General features: G+C 26.2%; 1 protein-coding gene across 17 annotated transcripts in view; it reads left to right on the top strand.

Moving 5' to 3' along the window:
- EndoA (SH3 domain containing GRB2 like, endophilin-A) overlaps positions 1-15,253 on the top strand; it is a 134,580-nt gene extending 119,327 nt beyond the window's left edge. For 9 of the 17 annotated variants that reach the window (XM_074122135.1, XM_074122137.1, XM_074122140.1 and 6 more), the window contains 3 exons: positions 1,776-1,859; positions 4,793-4,911; positions 5,528-15,253. In XM_074122135.1, coding sequence (XP_073978236.1) covers positions 1,776-1,859; positions 4,793-4,911; positions 5,528-5,647 — 323 coding nt within the window. In that variant the 3' untranslated portion in view covers positions 5,648-15,253. The remainder of the gene's footprint in view (positions 1-1,775; positions 1,860-4,792; positions 4,912-5,527) is intronic. The other 8 variants (XR_012456525.1, XM_074122141.1, XM_074122149.1 and 5 more) reach the window with 1 other exon arrangement.
- Positions 15,254-16,279: the final 1,026 nt, after the last annotated feature.

Here is a 16,279-nt window from a genome sequence, read left to right as displayed (position 1 = left end):
GTTGATCCCTTTCATAAATAATTAGCTTTAAACAATTACTATATGTTTTGTACTTTTGTACATGATAAATTTATATTTTTCTAGAATTTACATTATCATAAAATCATTTCATTGTCCTAAGGTTCGTTAAAATTAAAGAATGTGTGATTATTAGAAGAAATCCACTGAGAATCTTTGCTTTTTCTCATATTCCTCGTCATGTCTTATTACTGTAACCTTCCTCCCATTTTATAGTTTTTGCGGAGATGTTAATTATGATTCTTGTTTATTAATATTATGTTTTACAATTATAAATTTATTCATTGACTAGTTTCAAAACATTTATTTAAATGGCATTCAAAATGTTTTCTTTATTTTTATCGGTTTCATTTCAAGTTTATTAAATTTGAATAAAGGTGTATAAAAAAGCAATTATTGTTTACCCAATTGAAATGTGGCAAATCAAAACTGAGGTATTTATCTCTATTTAAATCACTATTAAAATTAACGATGTCAAATATTCTTGCATTCTTACACGTTCCACAAGTTCAATAATTTTATTTTTTTTTTATTGAAGAGCAAGAGCACCTAAATATTGCAATTTGTAATTTGCAAATTGTAACAATAAAAATTTCTGTCTGCATTTGAAATCAAATTTATTTTAATAATAATAAAAAAAATAAATAATTGAACATCTCCGCAAAAATATGACATAACAACCTAATATCTTAGGAAAAGCTGAACTAATTAGTGACAACCATATTTTTTTAATTAAACGCATGTTGATCAGAAAGGAAGCAGAGTTTATTTACTTACATATCTAAATAGTAGCGTTTAGTGAACTTTATAATCACAAAATAAAAACCAGAAATATTTTAGCATCGCACAAATTTGTATAGCCCATTTTTTTTAATTGAAAATGAACACAATTTTAACATTAATTAGCAAACAAATCAAATCTTCATATTTGTTAGTTACAGCCGAGACTGTACCATTTAAATAATGATCACAAATATTGAAAATTTCATTGAATTTCATCCTCAAAATATTTATATTTCTTTTTAATCCCTCCTTGCTTAATTAAAATGAGACATTTTAATTATGCCTATTTATATAAGCAAAATTTAAAGTATCAGATGTTTCTAAAAGGCTAGACTTGTATTTGACGATCTCCTCATTTAGAGCCGAACCATTTAAAACTCCATTAGTATTTAGTTCAGACTAATGGTGTTAAAATTGAGAATATTTTACTTTTGTTTTTCCTATAGCAGAAAACAAATATAATATAAATGTATTTCATTATATTAATTTAGAATAATTCATAGTACAATTTTAAAAAAACAAACAGTATTTGCTTACTAATTGTTCAATTTGCTTTTATGTTGTGACTTATATCATTCATTTTTTGCTATTAACCGTAAATATTACAGCAATTTTTATTAAAAATGTTTTAAGTTTGTTTTTAATAAAAGCTTAGCGCTGTCCTGCGACATAATTTATTCTAATTATCGGTCAAAAATTTTCTCTATAAATTTTGAGCTTATCTAAATGAATTTTAGGAAACTGCTTTATATTTGTGATTAACATATATTTGTAAATATCTTGCTTGATAATTGGAACTTATTTAAATCATAAATAGCTTTTTATTAACTTTTAAAAATTATTAGAGAATAAATCATAAAAATCAAGTTGTAATGAGGGTTGCGTAGCCAGTGGTATATGTGAGTGGATATGTGCATGTACGTTGGATGTATTAATGGTTGAGAGAAACACTGTGTGTCCGTGTGCGGCTGTAGGTTCATCGCAGGCATCATCACCAGTTCATGGAAAACCCAGTCACTTGGAGATAGGCGGAGTACAACAGGGCCGCTCCACTAATGGTCTGTACAATTAACTAACCTTATCCTTAATAAAAACCCAAAATACCTCAAAAAGTAAAAAAAAAAAAAATTGTGTGCATGGCTGTACATACATTCAGAAAACAATTAAGCTCGTCATCATTTTCCATTTTGTTTTATGCAATTTCTATTTTTTTTTTTTGTATATATTATCCAAGAAATTCATGTAATTTTCTTTTTGGTTAAGATATTTTCCTCCTAAAATTGTAAGAACTTCATTCAAAATTAACAGTAGAAAACTTTATTGAATTACGTTTTTTGAAACTTACTTTAATCATAAAACCCCTTCTTTGAGATTATAGACATTTTTTTTTTTTAATTTTCCATTACTTGCTTTTATCCTTTACTCAACTTTTACTTATCTTTTTTAAAATAATTACTAGAAACTTAAAAATTTTGTAATGAAAATAATGGGATCTAAATTTAGAATAAGTTAATCATTAAAAATCAGGGATACTTCATAGATAATGGTAAGCTGAAGTTAAAATATAAGCGGAATCAATATGGTTCAGCGGAGCCGGAGTTAATATAAAGTGACGTTTTTAAGAAAGGAACAAGATTTCAGTATTTAAAAAAAGTAACTTTTTTAAAAATAGATTTTTGTTAACATTTTGATTTCTTTTTGTCAGAAGTTTTAGTGTTGTTCAGTAATAATGTTTACAATAAATTATTTACATTTATAATCTCCTCCAGTATCTTCACACACAGTATGAAATAACATGGTTTAGACACCATGTGTGTTATGAATATTCTTTGTTATGATATAGGTTATTTATATTATTGAATCTATTTTATTACTTAAATACTTATAAACACGTACTGCACTTTCCTTGCGTTACACGTTAGTAGACCTTTAGATAGAAAGTTTTGCACTTTGCTTTGAACTAAAAAAATTGATTTGGCATTATTTAATTTCCAGTCTAAAGAATCACTCAGCCTATCGCAACAATGAAAAAAAAGAATGAACAGTACTCAATAATGTACCTTGTACCCTCTGAAAATAGTAGCCTTTAGTAATAAATTTTGTTGTTAAACATTATTGTTTGTAAAAGACGCCTTTTGCGCAAAGTATTCCAGTTTTAATCCCTAAATTTCCTTTCTTTTTAACAATAAAAATTACTTCCAGCAATTTTTATGCCTAAGAATCTCATAAAATTCTACTTAATTTTGAATTTAAAAAACTATTTTTAATTTTATTTTATTGTTGCTGTAACTACTGGTTGTAAAGTGATCTCTTCTTTACCTACAGTTTTTGCTTTTATTTTCTTAAAATATCCCATGGAAAATAAGCATGAATAAACTTACTTTTAACTCTGCTTTATCTTGTTCAAAAATCAATTAAATTTCTTATCCTGTTCAACCTCAGTATTAATAAATAGTTATTGACAAGTGTTTAATTTGCATGATACGTAATTTTTGGAATAGACTGTTTTTGCCCTATAAAAACCTAATCAGTTATTTTTTAAGTAATTCTTCAAGGAACTTTATACTCTTTACTTAACTATATGAACTTACAAATACATTTTCATAAATGATTTAATAAGAGTACTTACTAACTTGTCTTTTACTTAATTTATGTCAAAATTCTTTTTTACTCGATACTTATAATCCACCTTCATTTTTATTTATTTTCTGAATGCATTAATTTTACTTATTTATTAAAAAAGTTTTATTGAAAGTCTCCATTACTTTTGCCTCTAATAAATTGTGTAAAAATACATAATGAATTAGCCAAATTATTTCTAAAATTTTGGCTTACAGAAAGTTAGTATACTGACAGAGTAAAGTAAGTAAGGTAATCGCCTGTTTTTTCAGGCGGGGCTTAACGTCCAGCCAGTGATTAGGTGCCTTGAACGGAGGCCAAAGCACATACTTTACTATTTTTTTTTTTTTTTTTAACAAATATAAAGTAGCCTCACAAATGGTTCGAACTGGGAATCTCCCACTTCCAAATCCATGTTTGTGACCACTACAATTTTGTAGTATTTGTATTTGTTGATTTTTCCAATACATGGGGGTCATACTATACCTCTTTTTTTATTTTATTTTACTGATGGTTAATCTTCTATTCATATCGTTATGAAGTTTCATTTTTCCAAATTATGTACGGATTTTGTAGAAAATTTATTTTTATTTTTCGTAATATTTTAAATTTTACTTTTTGTTTTTTAATCAAAAATATATCTTTCTAAGTTCATTTCTTGACAAACATTTTTAATGAATGTAGAAAAAAATGGATTTTTCTTGGTTTCCTTAATGTTTGAAACTGAACCGTGGTGAGTGCTTTTCACCCCATTCTTTTTTTTTAAAAAAAATTAATTTTTGCAATGAATCTTACAGATTTGTCAGAAAGTTTGCAAATATATAAATATCTGTTAAGGCACTCGAGGAGTCTTCTCGCTGCGGTGAGGCACACTAAAGTGTTCTATCGTTAAAAGCAACAATGTCCACCTCTGGGCTCCTAGAAGAGAAGATCTATTCTGCATAGTTGTTCCACTTTACAGTAAACTTGAATCGGGACTTTAGGACTTACAATTCCTCCGTACTACCGTTTTATCACACAGTATCTGATTATGGCTGTAGCGGATGTCTAGTTGCAGAATACAGTGAACTGTGGTCAGTCCGACCATTTTCTAATGTTCACATTAGGCAAAAATCTATTTCATTTTATTATGGAATTTATAAACGTTTCGTTTACAATTCAAATTTCACATTTGAAAATTATTTAAACTCAATAATTATAAGAAAATTACTCTTTTTAGGCAGCCTCTATCTAGGAGCCCCCTACAGCGTACTTCCCGAGTTGGCAGTCTGATCTCTGAGTGAAAAAACAAAAATATCCGCAGGATAAGACAAACTTTTAAAAATTAGAGACAAATATTTTTTAAAAAATAATTCTTCATGTTTTTTGACAGCCTCTCCATTACCATCTCCAGTAAAAAGTTCACCTGCCCGTACTCCAATGTCAAGGGTTCCTTGCTGTACTGCACTCTACGATTTCGAAGCAGAAAATCCCGGTGAACTTGGATTCAAGGTTTGTTACAGTTTTTTTTTTTAAATTTTGAGTTTACTTTTATAATATGTTCTATAAACTTATATAATTTTAATTATATACTTCAATTACATACAATTATTCAATTATAAGATTAATTGAAACATTGATATATAATATATACTAAACGAGGGACGCATAGAATTAAAATTATTCAGTTAAAATATTTAAGACCGATTGAAATAGAAAGTAGTGTTGAGCCTCGATTTTGGACATCAAATAGAGCAAAAAGTTGAATCGATTTTTTTAAATATTTGATTCATGGTTTCCTTGATTAAAGTACTCAAGTAACTCGCAATGTACTAACATCGAGTTTCATAATGTTTTCAAAGAAAAAACTAAATGCAACCATACATCTTGCAATTAATGTTCCAATAAACTATCTGTTAAAAACTGCATCAATCTGGACTGCTCAAAGCAGAGCTTGCGGTATTAATGTTGAAGAGTAATGGAAAGCTTTTTTGAACAAGAATGGAAATCAATGGTGTTGTAACATAAGATAAAATCCATAGTAACCAATGATTGACATTACAAGTATTAATATTGTATTTATAAATGCCAATTATTGGTATTAATTTTCATATTTTTACCTGTTTAGGAAGGTGATACAATCACTCTAACCAGCAAGATAGATGAGAATTGGTACGAAGGCAGTCTAAGCGGTCGTACTGGTTATTTTCCTGTTACTTACGTCCAAGTTGTTGTCCCATTGCCCTAATCACGCCATCAGTTAATATTATCGCCGCTATTACTTCTACATCAATGTCATCATCAACCACAACAGTATCATCAACATTATCATCACAATTCAAATTGCTATAATAAGTCTTTATAATAATTATAACAATAAATTTAAATTAAATGCTATGCATATTCACATTCTTTAAATTTTTAAAAAGAAAAAAAGGTCTTTAAATTTACAATTCTCTCATTTTTAATGTATACTTGTTTTTTTTTATAATTTAATCAATTTTTCAAATTTACACATGACAAAAAAAAGAAAAGAAAACTAGTTATTATTAAAAGTAATAAATTAATAGCATTATTAAGTTTATGGATAATCAGTAAATTTAAATGACCTTTTTTTTAAAAAACTGATACTTAAAAAAAGAAAAACTGCCACTGCTATTATAATAAGGAAAAAAAATGTATAGAGAGAGAGAGAGAAACCTTGGCTTCAATTTCGATTTTATTGTGTTAAACTGCTAATAAAAGTATTGTAACCCAAGTCAAAAATGTAAAGAAAGGCAAAAATTAAAAAAAAATATGCATAGCTTTACTCGTGCATTGTCAGCCTGATTTTTGAACATCCTTCTGAAATAAAACAAATGAAATAATATAATCTTATAAAGTTATATATATGATAAAAATATAAAAGTAATAACAAAAATGAATAAAAATTATTAGTAAACATTGAGAAACCTAATTAAATAATAAATAAAAATAAATTTTTATGCATTTTTATCTTCAGTATTATGTCAGTGTTACAATTAAAAAGAAATCCTTATAATTATAAAAATTTGAATGAAAGATGATTGCGGATGTATTTTATATTTTGTAAATTTATGGAAACAAAAGATATTACCCTTTACCCGCCAAATGTATTTGGAATTTATTAGCATGAATGTGTGAAATTGAGTGATGCCCAATTTTTGTTTGCAATTTTTATTATCTTTGCTTTAAAAAAAATAAAATAAAACCATTATTAAATTATTTTTTATTGTTTACAAAATAAAATATCATTAAAATTGAAAGTGCCAGAACCATTAGGGTTTTTTTTTTCTTCAAATAAAAGAGTTACCCACAATTTTTTTCTGAATTATACTCAATATTTTATATTTATTGGTTTTTATAATTATATAATTGTTCATAATTACGTTCAAATAATTATGAATAAAATACTTCATATAAAAGAAACTCATCAAATAAAGCTGTAATTTCAAACATTAAATATAAATGCGAAAAATAAATATAAATAAAAGATTTTGTTTGTTTATTTTTAAATAGGTAGCTTTGCCTTAAACAGAATTTTGATAGTCTGAATAAATAAATTCAGTCAGTTGTTAAATAAAAAATAAATAAAGAAAACAAATATTACAGTAAAAGAAAAACAATAAAGGATTTAATTTTTAAAAAATCTGAGAATTCATATGAAATATTGAACAACACTGTAAGCTTATACAAGTTTAAAAAATAAATAAATAAAATTGATGTATTTTATTTTAAATGTTACTTATAAAAGTTGAATATCATAGTGTATATTAGATGACTTAGTCAAGCTAGGTTTTAATAAAAAATAAAAATGATATAAATAATCGATTAAGTCAAATAAATTTTTGTTCATAGCATCTCATTATCATTATTATTTTTAAAACTCAGGGCAGTCACAAAAGAAATAAATCAGTCATATTTATCACTCTTATTCTTTAGTTTTTTTTTCTTTTTTAATTGAATCTGTTGTTCTATTGTGAATGGTACATCTTTTTCTCCTTACGACAAATATAGAAGATCTATAATGTTATATTTTTATGTATCTTTGAGTTTCTTAAGTACATAACATATTTAGATGTGCGGAAATATTAAAAAGGTACATATACTTATGCTTAAACAAAAAAGTTGATTTGGTCATATATACAGATGATTGTGCCTATTCACATATGAAAATGGTCATTCTTTTATAAAACTTAAATTTAAGCAAAAGTTTAAAATGTGGATCATAAATTGAACGGTTTACTTTTAAGCTTTTAAGAAAGTATGATGCAACCACTATTCTATTGCATAATTTGTTGATGTATAAATTACAGTATATCAAAAACATTTCGTAAAATAATTGTGCGTTAATCCAATTTTGACTCGCTGGAAATTTCAGCCTTCTTAAAAAACTGGTGAAAATATTGAGCATTATTTGTAATGTACACTACTAAGCAGGTTTTCCAATGAATTTGTAGTCAGATTATTTGTTTCTAGGATAGAAAGGGTATTAATCCGAAATATAAATCTATTTTGGATGATGAGCGTTTGATAATGATTGAAGATTAGTACCGTTGAACTAAGTTCAGTTTGCGTCTTGCTATACGAGTAATGTTATGTAAACTAAGGGGAAAACTGTAATCTGTAATATTTGAGCAGGGGGACTTCTTAATTCCAAGATATTATTATATTCTATCATTACTTTAATTGCGGTTAGTTGATTCCTCTATATTACATTTCTCTAGGCTAAGTTTTTATGTTTAAGATATTTTTTGTTCAAGTCCAGTTTAATTAAAATTTTTTTTTGAAGCAAATAACTGCTACTAGAAATATTTAATTGTGCAAAACCAAGCCTCTTACAAACCTGCAAAATTAATTGTGACTCCGATATTCTCAATGCAATGTATGCTGCACATTGCAATTAATTGTAAGTTAGATACAGTGTAAATGGATTTAGTGAAAGTGTATTCTTCAGATAGCAGTTCACAGAATATAAGTCTTTGCAAATCTATTTATGAGACTGTTGTTTGACGTGGAGTTTTATAACCTTCAACACTGGAGGTTCCAGTAAGCTGGAAGATATTCTACTTCGTCGATAGACAATTAAAACGAGATAATTGGATAAGTGTTTGGTTCCGTAAACAGAATTTAGATAAATCGAAGTTCTTACTTCAAAAACGCTACATTGTTTGGGACTTCAATCGCTAATTGTTTCTGGATAACCGTTTTATCACTGACGCCCATGCTCGCCACATTATTTGACCAAAATCTTTAAATAAAAAGCAGATTTTGTGGATAAATTCTCATAATTAGTGTTACACGTTCGAAGATCATAATAAATTTCTTTCAAACTTGAAGTTGAGATCTGGTTAGTTAGACTTAATAGTGTGATTTGATTGCTATTATTCTCACAACCAGCTAAAATTTGGTATTAATAATGTCGCTTGTGACTTATGAATGAACTTTACCAACTTTCCGTGGTCAAAACAACATTTAATTTTGATTACTGTAAAGGGTCCTCTTTAAAGGCTTTAAAGAAGAAAATAGACAATATAAACAGTGACTTTTAGTTTCTTCAGCTGAAACTTTATTAAACAAACAGATTAAATAAAATAATTTTTTTAAGAAATCGGTCAGATTAGATAAATTTTGCGATCTAAGTATTTTACAGATTTAAAATTGGGTAAAATATAACTTTTATTGATTATTGGAGAGTTATAAGGTCAAATCGGTGGTTAGGTACAATAAGGTGAGCTATAATTAGTTAATATTAATGAACAACTTAATCACCAACGGATTAGTAACTTATCTTTCCCGTTGATTACAATTGCATAGATGTAAATAATCATTATTAAAACGAAATTAATTGCACCTCTCTAAGATTAATTGTTCTTTTAAATTATTTTCCAACTACGTAAAAATGGATTAAGAATATTCTTAACTTTTAAGCGCACCTTAATAAATGTATTAAAACCATTCAGACGCCACGGTAGCCGAGCGGTTAGAGGCGAGGCCTGCAAAGCTAATATGTATTGTGGTACAGGGTTCGATTCTCGGTCTAGGCCTTGGATTTTATTTAATGTTTAACATGAGAAATTTATAGGAAAGTATGTTTGGTAGTTGGACGTAAAACCCGCTGAAAAATTAAAACCATTCTTCATCGACATCCTTAATATTTTAAAACAACCTGTTAAACTGTAAAGGAGAGAATTACAATTTATTTATAAATGGAATGATCACTTTTTCTAGTATTGTGAATAGAGCCCGATCCTTAATTACAGATCTTTATTTTGAAATTAAATAAAATAGTTGTGTGCTTTTGCATGAAAGGAGTAAAACTCTGTCTATAGGTTCTAACTTCTTGGCTTACTTTTAACACATCAGTGCTTTTTAAACTATTCCCTTTTTCTGCACCCCTACTTACTATACATATTGTAGTCGTACCTTAGTAAGAAATACAAAACAAAAAATTAAAGGAAGAGTTGTTATTAAAAAACAAAAAATTATTGATCCAAGACGATATTTAATAAGAATGTTTTTTTTTTTTGGCATAAATTAAAAAAGACATGAACTTAATAATTTTATTTGAAAAATGACGCAAAACTTTAAATGTAATTAGAGTAGCATAGCTTTGTGTTAAATTAACAAAAGTAACGAAAGTTAAAGAGAAATAAATTATTTACGAGTCTTTCAAATAACATATAAGAGATCAGTCTAGAGTTTCTGAATAAATTTAAATACTGTTCCTTCGTCCTTTGTGAGGGGAATATTAAAATGTTGCTGGTACAAATCATTTTACATAGAACAACATAAATCTTATCTGAAGTATAAAAAATGAAAATTAAATAACAAACATAATAGCTTTAAAAATTTTAATGTGCTCATTTTTTTTTTTTTTTTAGTTTTAGTTTTTTATTTTAATTTAAAATAAATAGTTTATATAATGTGAGCACAAACATACTATTACGGAATGAAGCAAATATTCGCCTGTTTAAATTCAATTATAGTGGTATGTTGTGAGTGAGTACGTATTTGACCTTGAAAATTACTGCAATTTTTTTAAGTAAAAATGAAAATATCTTTATTTTTTGATACACAAATTATATTTCATCTAAAAAAAAAAACAAAGAAAAATTTATAGAAGCAATAAGAAAAATAAATTATAAATTAACATATAAGTATGTTTAATAAGAGATTATATAAAATATGTTTGCATTAAAGCTACGCGATAAATAGCAATCACCAGTTCTTGTTATATACTTCTATGCTAATATATTCCCTCAAAAGAAAGAAAAAGAAAAACAAAACAAGTTGAAAATTAGCGAGTTATAAGAAAATATTTACAAGCCTGTTAATAACCCTTCACCTCTTAAAACGTGCATTGCAATTTTTTAAAATAATATATTCTGCAAAAAAAAAAAATTAATGAAAAAAGCTTAAATTGCATGATATGCCATCCTTTAAAATAAAATTTTCGAACAATTTTTTTTTTTTAATAGTTTAGTCTGTTACAAAGGATTCAAAAGTTTAATCTTGTTAAACTATCGATTTTTTTTTTATTGAATAATTAAAATTTATAAATTTTTGAAACAATATTTAAAAAAAAACATTTAGCATTTGTGCATAAGAGTTTTAAATAATGTTTAATGAAAATAAAGAAATATATGTATGTATGTATAAAATTGCTATCCTATGTAATGTGCTGATCTTTGAGAAATGTGGAAACGCTATAGTAAGAAAATATCTAATAATAATGTAATATTACCGCAGTACACAATTTTTAATATTCTCCAAGCTGTAAATTTCTCACTTCATTTTCTTCAATAAGAAATTAATTTTTGAATGAACGATATTTTTTTTTTTTAGCATGTGAGAAGTTGATGTACTTGTAAAAAGAGAAATAATTATTTAGGAAGCACAACGTAAATATGGATATTACCGTCAAAAATACATTTTATAAATTTAAAGATTTAAAATTAAAAATTATACCAATTAATTGATGTAACAAAGAAAATTGATTATATTATTTAAAAGTTGCCTTTTTCTCTTTAAAACAGAAAAATATTTAAAAAAAAAAATAGATTAGTTTTAGAAAAAAATTTAAGTTTTGAATTTTTATAAAATGTTTAAAAGTTATATCAAAGATTTAAAAGTTAAATTAAAGCCAAGTGATAATATTAGTCTCCGTTAAAACTAAACCGGGAGCATGTGTTCAAGGGCTAAAGGTGTGCATTTGTATTGTATTTTATTAAACAAAAATTGATGGTTAACAAAAAATAAAAGAAAAACAAATAAGAAATTATATCTATATACAGGAGGACTATTTTTATGAATGATATGCATTTCCCATGTTAAGTGAAAACATGATTGTTAAAAAGATTAAAAGCGGTACAAAGTTATTAACTCAAAATCTATTTTCCTGTATATATGACAAAAATCCTCTATTAATGGAAGACTGAGATATTATTTCATCATAAAATCTGCTAACCAATTTGTAAACCGAGATTATTACACAACATAAAGAGTAAAATCTAAGTTTCATTTCACTTGTTTTCCCATTGTGCGACGCTACGTCAATAGGTATTTTACTCTTTCAAAATTTCAGTTAAAAAAAAAGCTAATCCAACGTGGGAGTATTTAGTAATGCGAAGGTATTTAAAGCAAAGAGAATTTTGTCATTTTTAAGGCAAAAGCTAGTCAGAATTATAAAATAACTTGATCAAAAATAATACAACAAATTTTTGATTAAATTATTAAAAGTACCTATTCAAAGATGTTTCCTGGTAGTAAAACCAGACACTATTATAAAACGCTATTGTTGCAGATTAAACACATATCGATTAATTATTATTAATTACGTTTAATTTTATTAATTTTCGATTTTTGGCCTTCTCTGATTCTTAGCTGCATCATCAATTCACAAAAAGTTTGTTTGGAAAATGTAGACAAAAATTAAAACTACAAATCGAGTTAATTTAATAAAAAAAAATAGTTGTTTCCATCTACAAAGTGAAATTTTGTTGTTTGTCTTTAAATTATACTAGTGAAGAATGAAAAAATATAATGTATAATTACGTATTTACTAAAGAGAGACATTTCTCGTATCCTTAATGAGAATGGCGATCATCTGCTTCGTTATTTTCTTAAATAACACTTGTGAACTGAACTGATAGGTTTAAAGGGATTCGTTAGGTTTTAACTCTCCACTTCCTCTGACAACTTAACTAATTCTTCTACGCTTATAAGTAAATTAGAAAGACGGATTTCTCAGAATAGTTCTTTTCTCCAATTCTATTTGCTCTTCTTTTACATTATAAAAAATTTAGAATATTAGTTTTGCTATATAATCTGAACCCAATGTATAATGTAGAAATCCATTCCTTCGAAGTGAGTTCTTGTCACATTTAAAGAAAACATCCTAAACTTTATTAACTCTGTTATTCTTCCATTATCTAGGGTTTAATCATTAAATTCTAGTGAATATTATACGGTGGGTATAAAAGTGAAAATAAAGATGTACATCCACAAAGTTAGAATATATTCTTTCACTGAAATTGGGAGAGTATACACTTTCAGTTTGTGAAAACCATCTTCTGACAAAATACAGATAATACGGTTTGTTTCTTGTTTCAATAATATGCACCACAATGTTGATGTATAACCAATTTAAAAGAAATATGTTAGAAAGAATTGGAGGAAGACTTTAAAAAAAAAAAAAAAGCAACAATTACGGTATATATTTACTCAAATAAATAGTAATAAATTTCTGTTTGGATTGCAGCATTTAGAAAATTCTAAGGATGCTAATACTTTTAGGGCTCAAAGGTGCTTCGAAACGACTGAATCTGAAGATGTTGCAAGTTATGAGTCCGATTACAACGTGCACAATTAATAATTTTACTTCTTTTTTTTTATCAGAATTAGAAAGTTAATCTTTTCTTTAATACGCGCAATCATTTTGATATTAAATCAAGGTTTCCTTAGCTGATTGGTTGCAATAGGCTTAGATTATCTCATTTAACACTTAGTAAAAGAAAGATAATAAAGAAAAGAAATCATTTAAATATTTTAAATCAAATTATTGTCTTGAGTTCTATTGATGTAACTTCTGGTGAAGATATATACAAACATAATGAAATTTATTCTTATATTATCTTCACACATTTTACAAAATTAGGGCAATAACATATTACTGTGACTAATTTAGTATAACTGGGAAATTTCGAGGATATTTTTCTTTTTATCTACTTTTTAGGAAACTTGAGGTACTATTTTCAACATTTAGTAAGTTTTTGATTTTGTCAAGCACAGCGACCTAACCATATTTTCAACATTGAGATAGTTAGGCTAAGAAGTAGGTTCATGTTAGATTTAGTTTAAATGCACGGATATTTTTACAATTTGGTACAATAATAACCAAGCTATAACTCGAATAAATAATAATTAATTAATTCATTTATTCATAAATGTAACAATTTTAAGAAGAGAGAAATTTTTGACGTATACTATCTAGGAAACATTTTAGGGCAACCAAACAAATGTCTTACTTGTCTAGCGAATTTATAAGCTTGTAATACTTACAGAGCATAAGACCTCACATTACTATCTTTTTCCATGTGAGTCCTAGTTAGATACATCTTCAGTATACGTAAAAGTAAATAAATAAATATATGAACACTAAAGGCCCTTGCGATGAAAAAAAAATAATTATTACAAACTCATCATGCCATAAATTTGCGAATTGTTTCAGCTGCTAAGTGGTCAGAAATTAATCCTAGAAATAAATATTTTTGATCCTATTTTCTTAAATTGAAAGTGGTTTGAAAAAATTGATTCTTGGCCCTTAAAACATATTTATATTTTGTTACGATTTATATCGTAAGAAGTTGGTTCCAGATTTTTTTTTTTCGCAGTCTTCAATTTTTATCAGTTTTCAATAAATTTAAATTTTTATCTTAATCTATAAATGATAAATGCATGGAAATAAAAAAAGTTGCTTTATATTTTAACTTTCAGAAATATTGTTCTCAAATAATCCTCTTTGATAAAACAAAAAAAAAAAAAAAATGCTTGAATTCAACACAAATTAAAATTCATAAATACAACAGTGCTTTTAATAAAGTTTTATCACTTGTTCCCTTCCTCTTTACATAAAAATTTGCATAAATTACTGTTAGTGTCAATAAACGTGGGCAGTATGAGGAAAAAAAAAGTATATTACTAAAAATATAATAGTTTACATACATTGAATCATCACCATCATTATAGAAGATTTTTACTTTTATTGTTTTTATGTTAAATGCCCTTCAAAATTGTGTGTGTGAGTGTAGTAAACATATTATTTGTAACGAAAAAGAAAAAAGTTTAATGTTTTACTATTCCTGTCCAAGTTCCCAGTCTTTAAAATTACCTCTAGGTGTCTTCAAACTATACAGACAATATCCTTTTAAGGAAGGACAATATATTATTATATATATAAAACTAAAAATAAAATTAAAAAAAAAAAAATTTAAAAGGAAAAAGATGGAAAAATATTGAGTGTTAACTAACTTGAGTAAATATTTTTAACTTAAAATAAAAATAAAAATTGTTAAATATGCCTTTCCAATATCCTACTATTTCAGTGTTATAAATGTTGTGCCTATTTATTATTTAAACACATTAACGGGGGAATTAGTTTTATGAATTTTGTGACACTTAAACTTTTGCTGATAAAAATTATTTTTTCATCTGTTTTTTATCTTAAGTTGTGTTGTAGTTTCCAGTACTTCTAGTATTTTACCAGTTTTATTTTATGTAAAAATTATTTTATTATTATTTTTTTTTAAATATATATTTATGATTGGATAATCGATCCAGTTTTATTATCTTGTTACTTTTTTATTTCTCTTTATGGTTTACTACAAGTAAAATATCAAATTTCCTTCGAAGCAAAATTAATTGTAGTTTTTACAGATTCAGTATTTTGACTTATGACATTCAAAACTTTTAATTATTTTATCTTGATTATAGAGGCGTTTTGTGAACCTGAGAAATGTTTTGAATTAAATTAACCCAGTCTAATCTAGCACGAAAAACTGAATTGGTGTTTTCATGAATGTGAGGAACAAAATACATATATTGGGAGGCTCCAAGTTGCTTTAGAGATGAATTTTTCAGTATTACCTTTTTCTTTTTTTTTAATAACAATGCCATTGCTTAAACATTGATCTGCTATTTTTTTTATTACTTTTATTTGTTTATTATTATTATTCTTGCTCTCTCACCACTAACAAACACATTATATACGAACTTATTTTTGCATTATATTATATGCCTACGTGTGTTTATAGTGAATAAAAATTCCAAAAACGAATTAAAATGAGATAAAAATTTGAAAATCTCTGAAATATACATAATTTGCAAATTATGTACCAACTGTCTGAGGTATAATGGTGAGAATATAAAATATAGCTCTAAGCAGAGATCTATTGTGAAGTCACTGAATATTTAAAAATAAGAACCTGGAGACTCAGAGGGCAAAATGGGATATCTCTTTAAAAATGAATAACAGTAACCGAAATTGACAATTGACAATTGCAGAATATACATTTATTTTATAAAGGTTTAATTTAAAAATTTTATTTAAAAAATATTCATTTTTATTGTATCTTCGACAAGCCAAATAATATTTGCTAATCTTCAATTTTTCTGATTTTTTTTTATATTTTATTACAAAATGTGCTTAACATTTTAACGTAAGAAAACAACTTAAAAAAAACAAAACTAAGTTTTAAGATGATTTCCTGATAAAGAATGAAGAAATTATTCTGTTCATTCATTTCTCTTAGTGCCTTTGCTTTGATTTTGATAGCGCTTTCTGCTGCAAAACGTTGTCACT

Source organism: Rhodnius prolixus, unplaced genomic scaffold (assembly GCF_049639745.1).
Source record: "Rhodnius prolixus isolate KJV_2025 unplaced genomic scaffold, Rpr scaffold_8, whole genome shotgun sequence".
Lineage (NCBI taxonomy): Eukaryota > Metazoa > Arthropoda > Insecta > Hemiptera > Reduviidae > Rhodnius > Rhodnius prolixus.
Note: the sequence above shows the minus strand (reverse complement) of the source record. Positions and strands in the feature narration are given on the sequence as shown.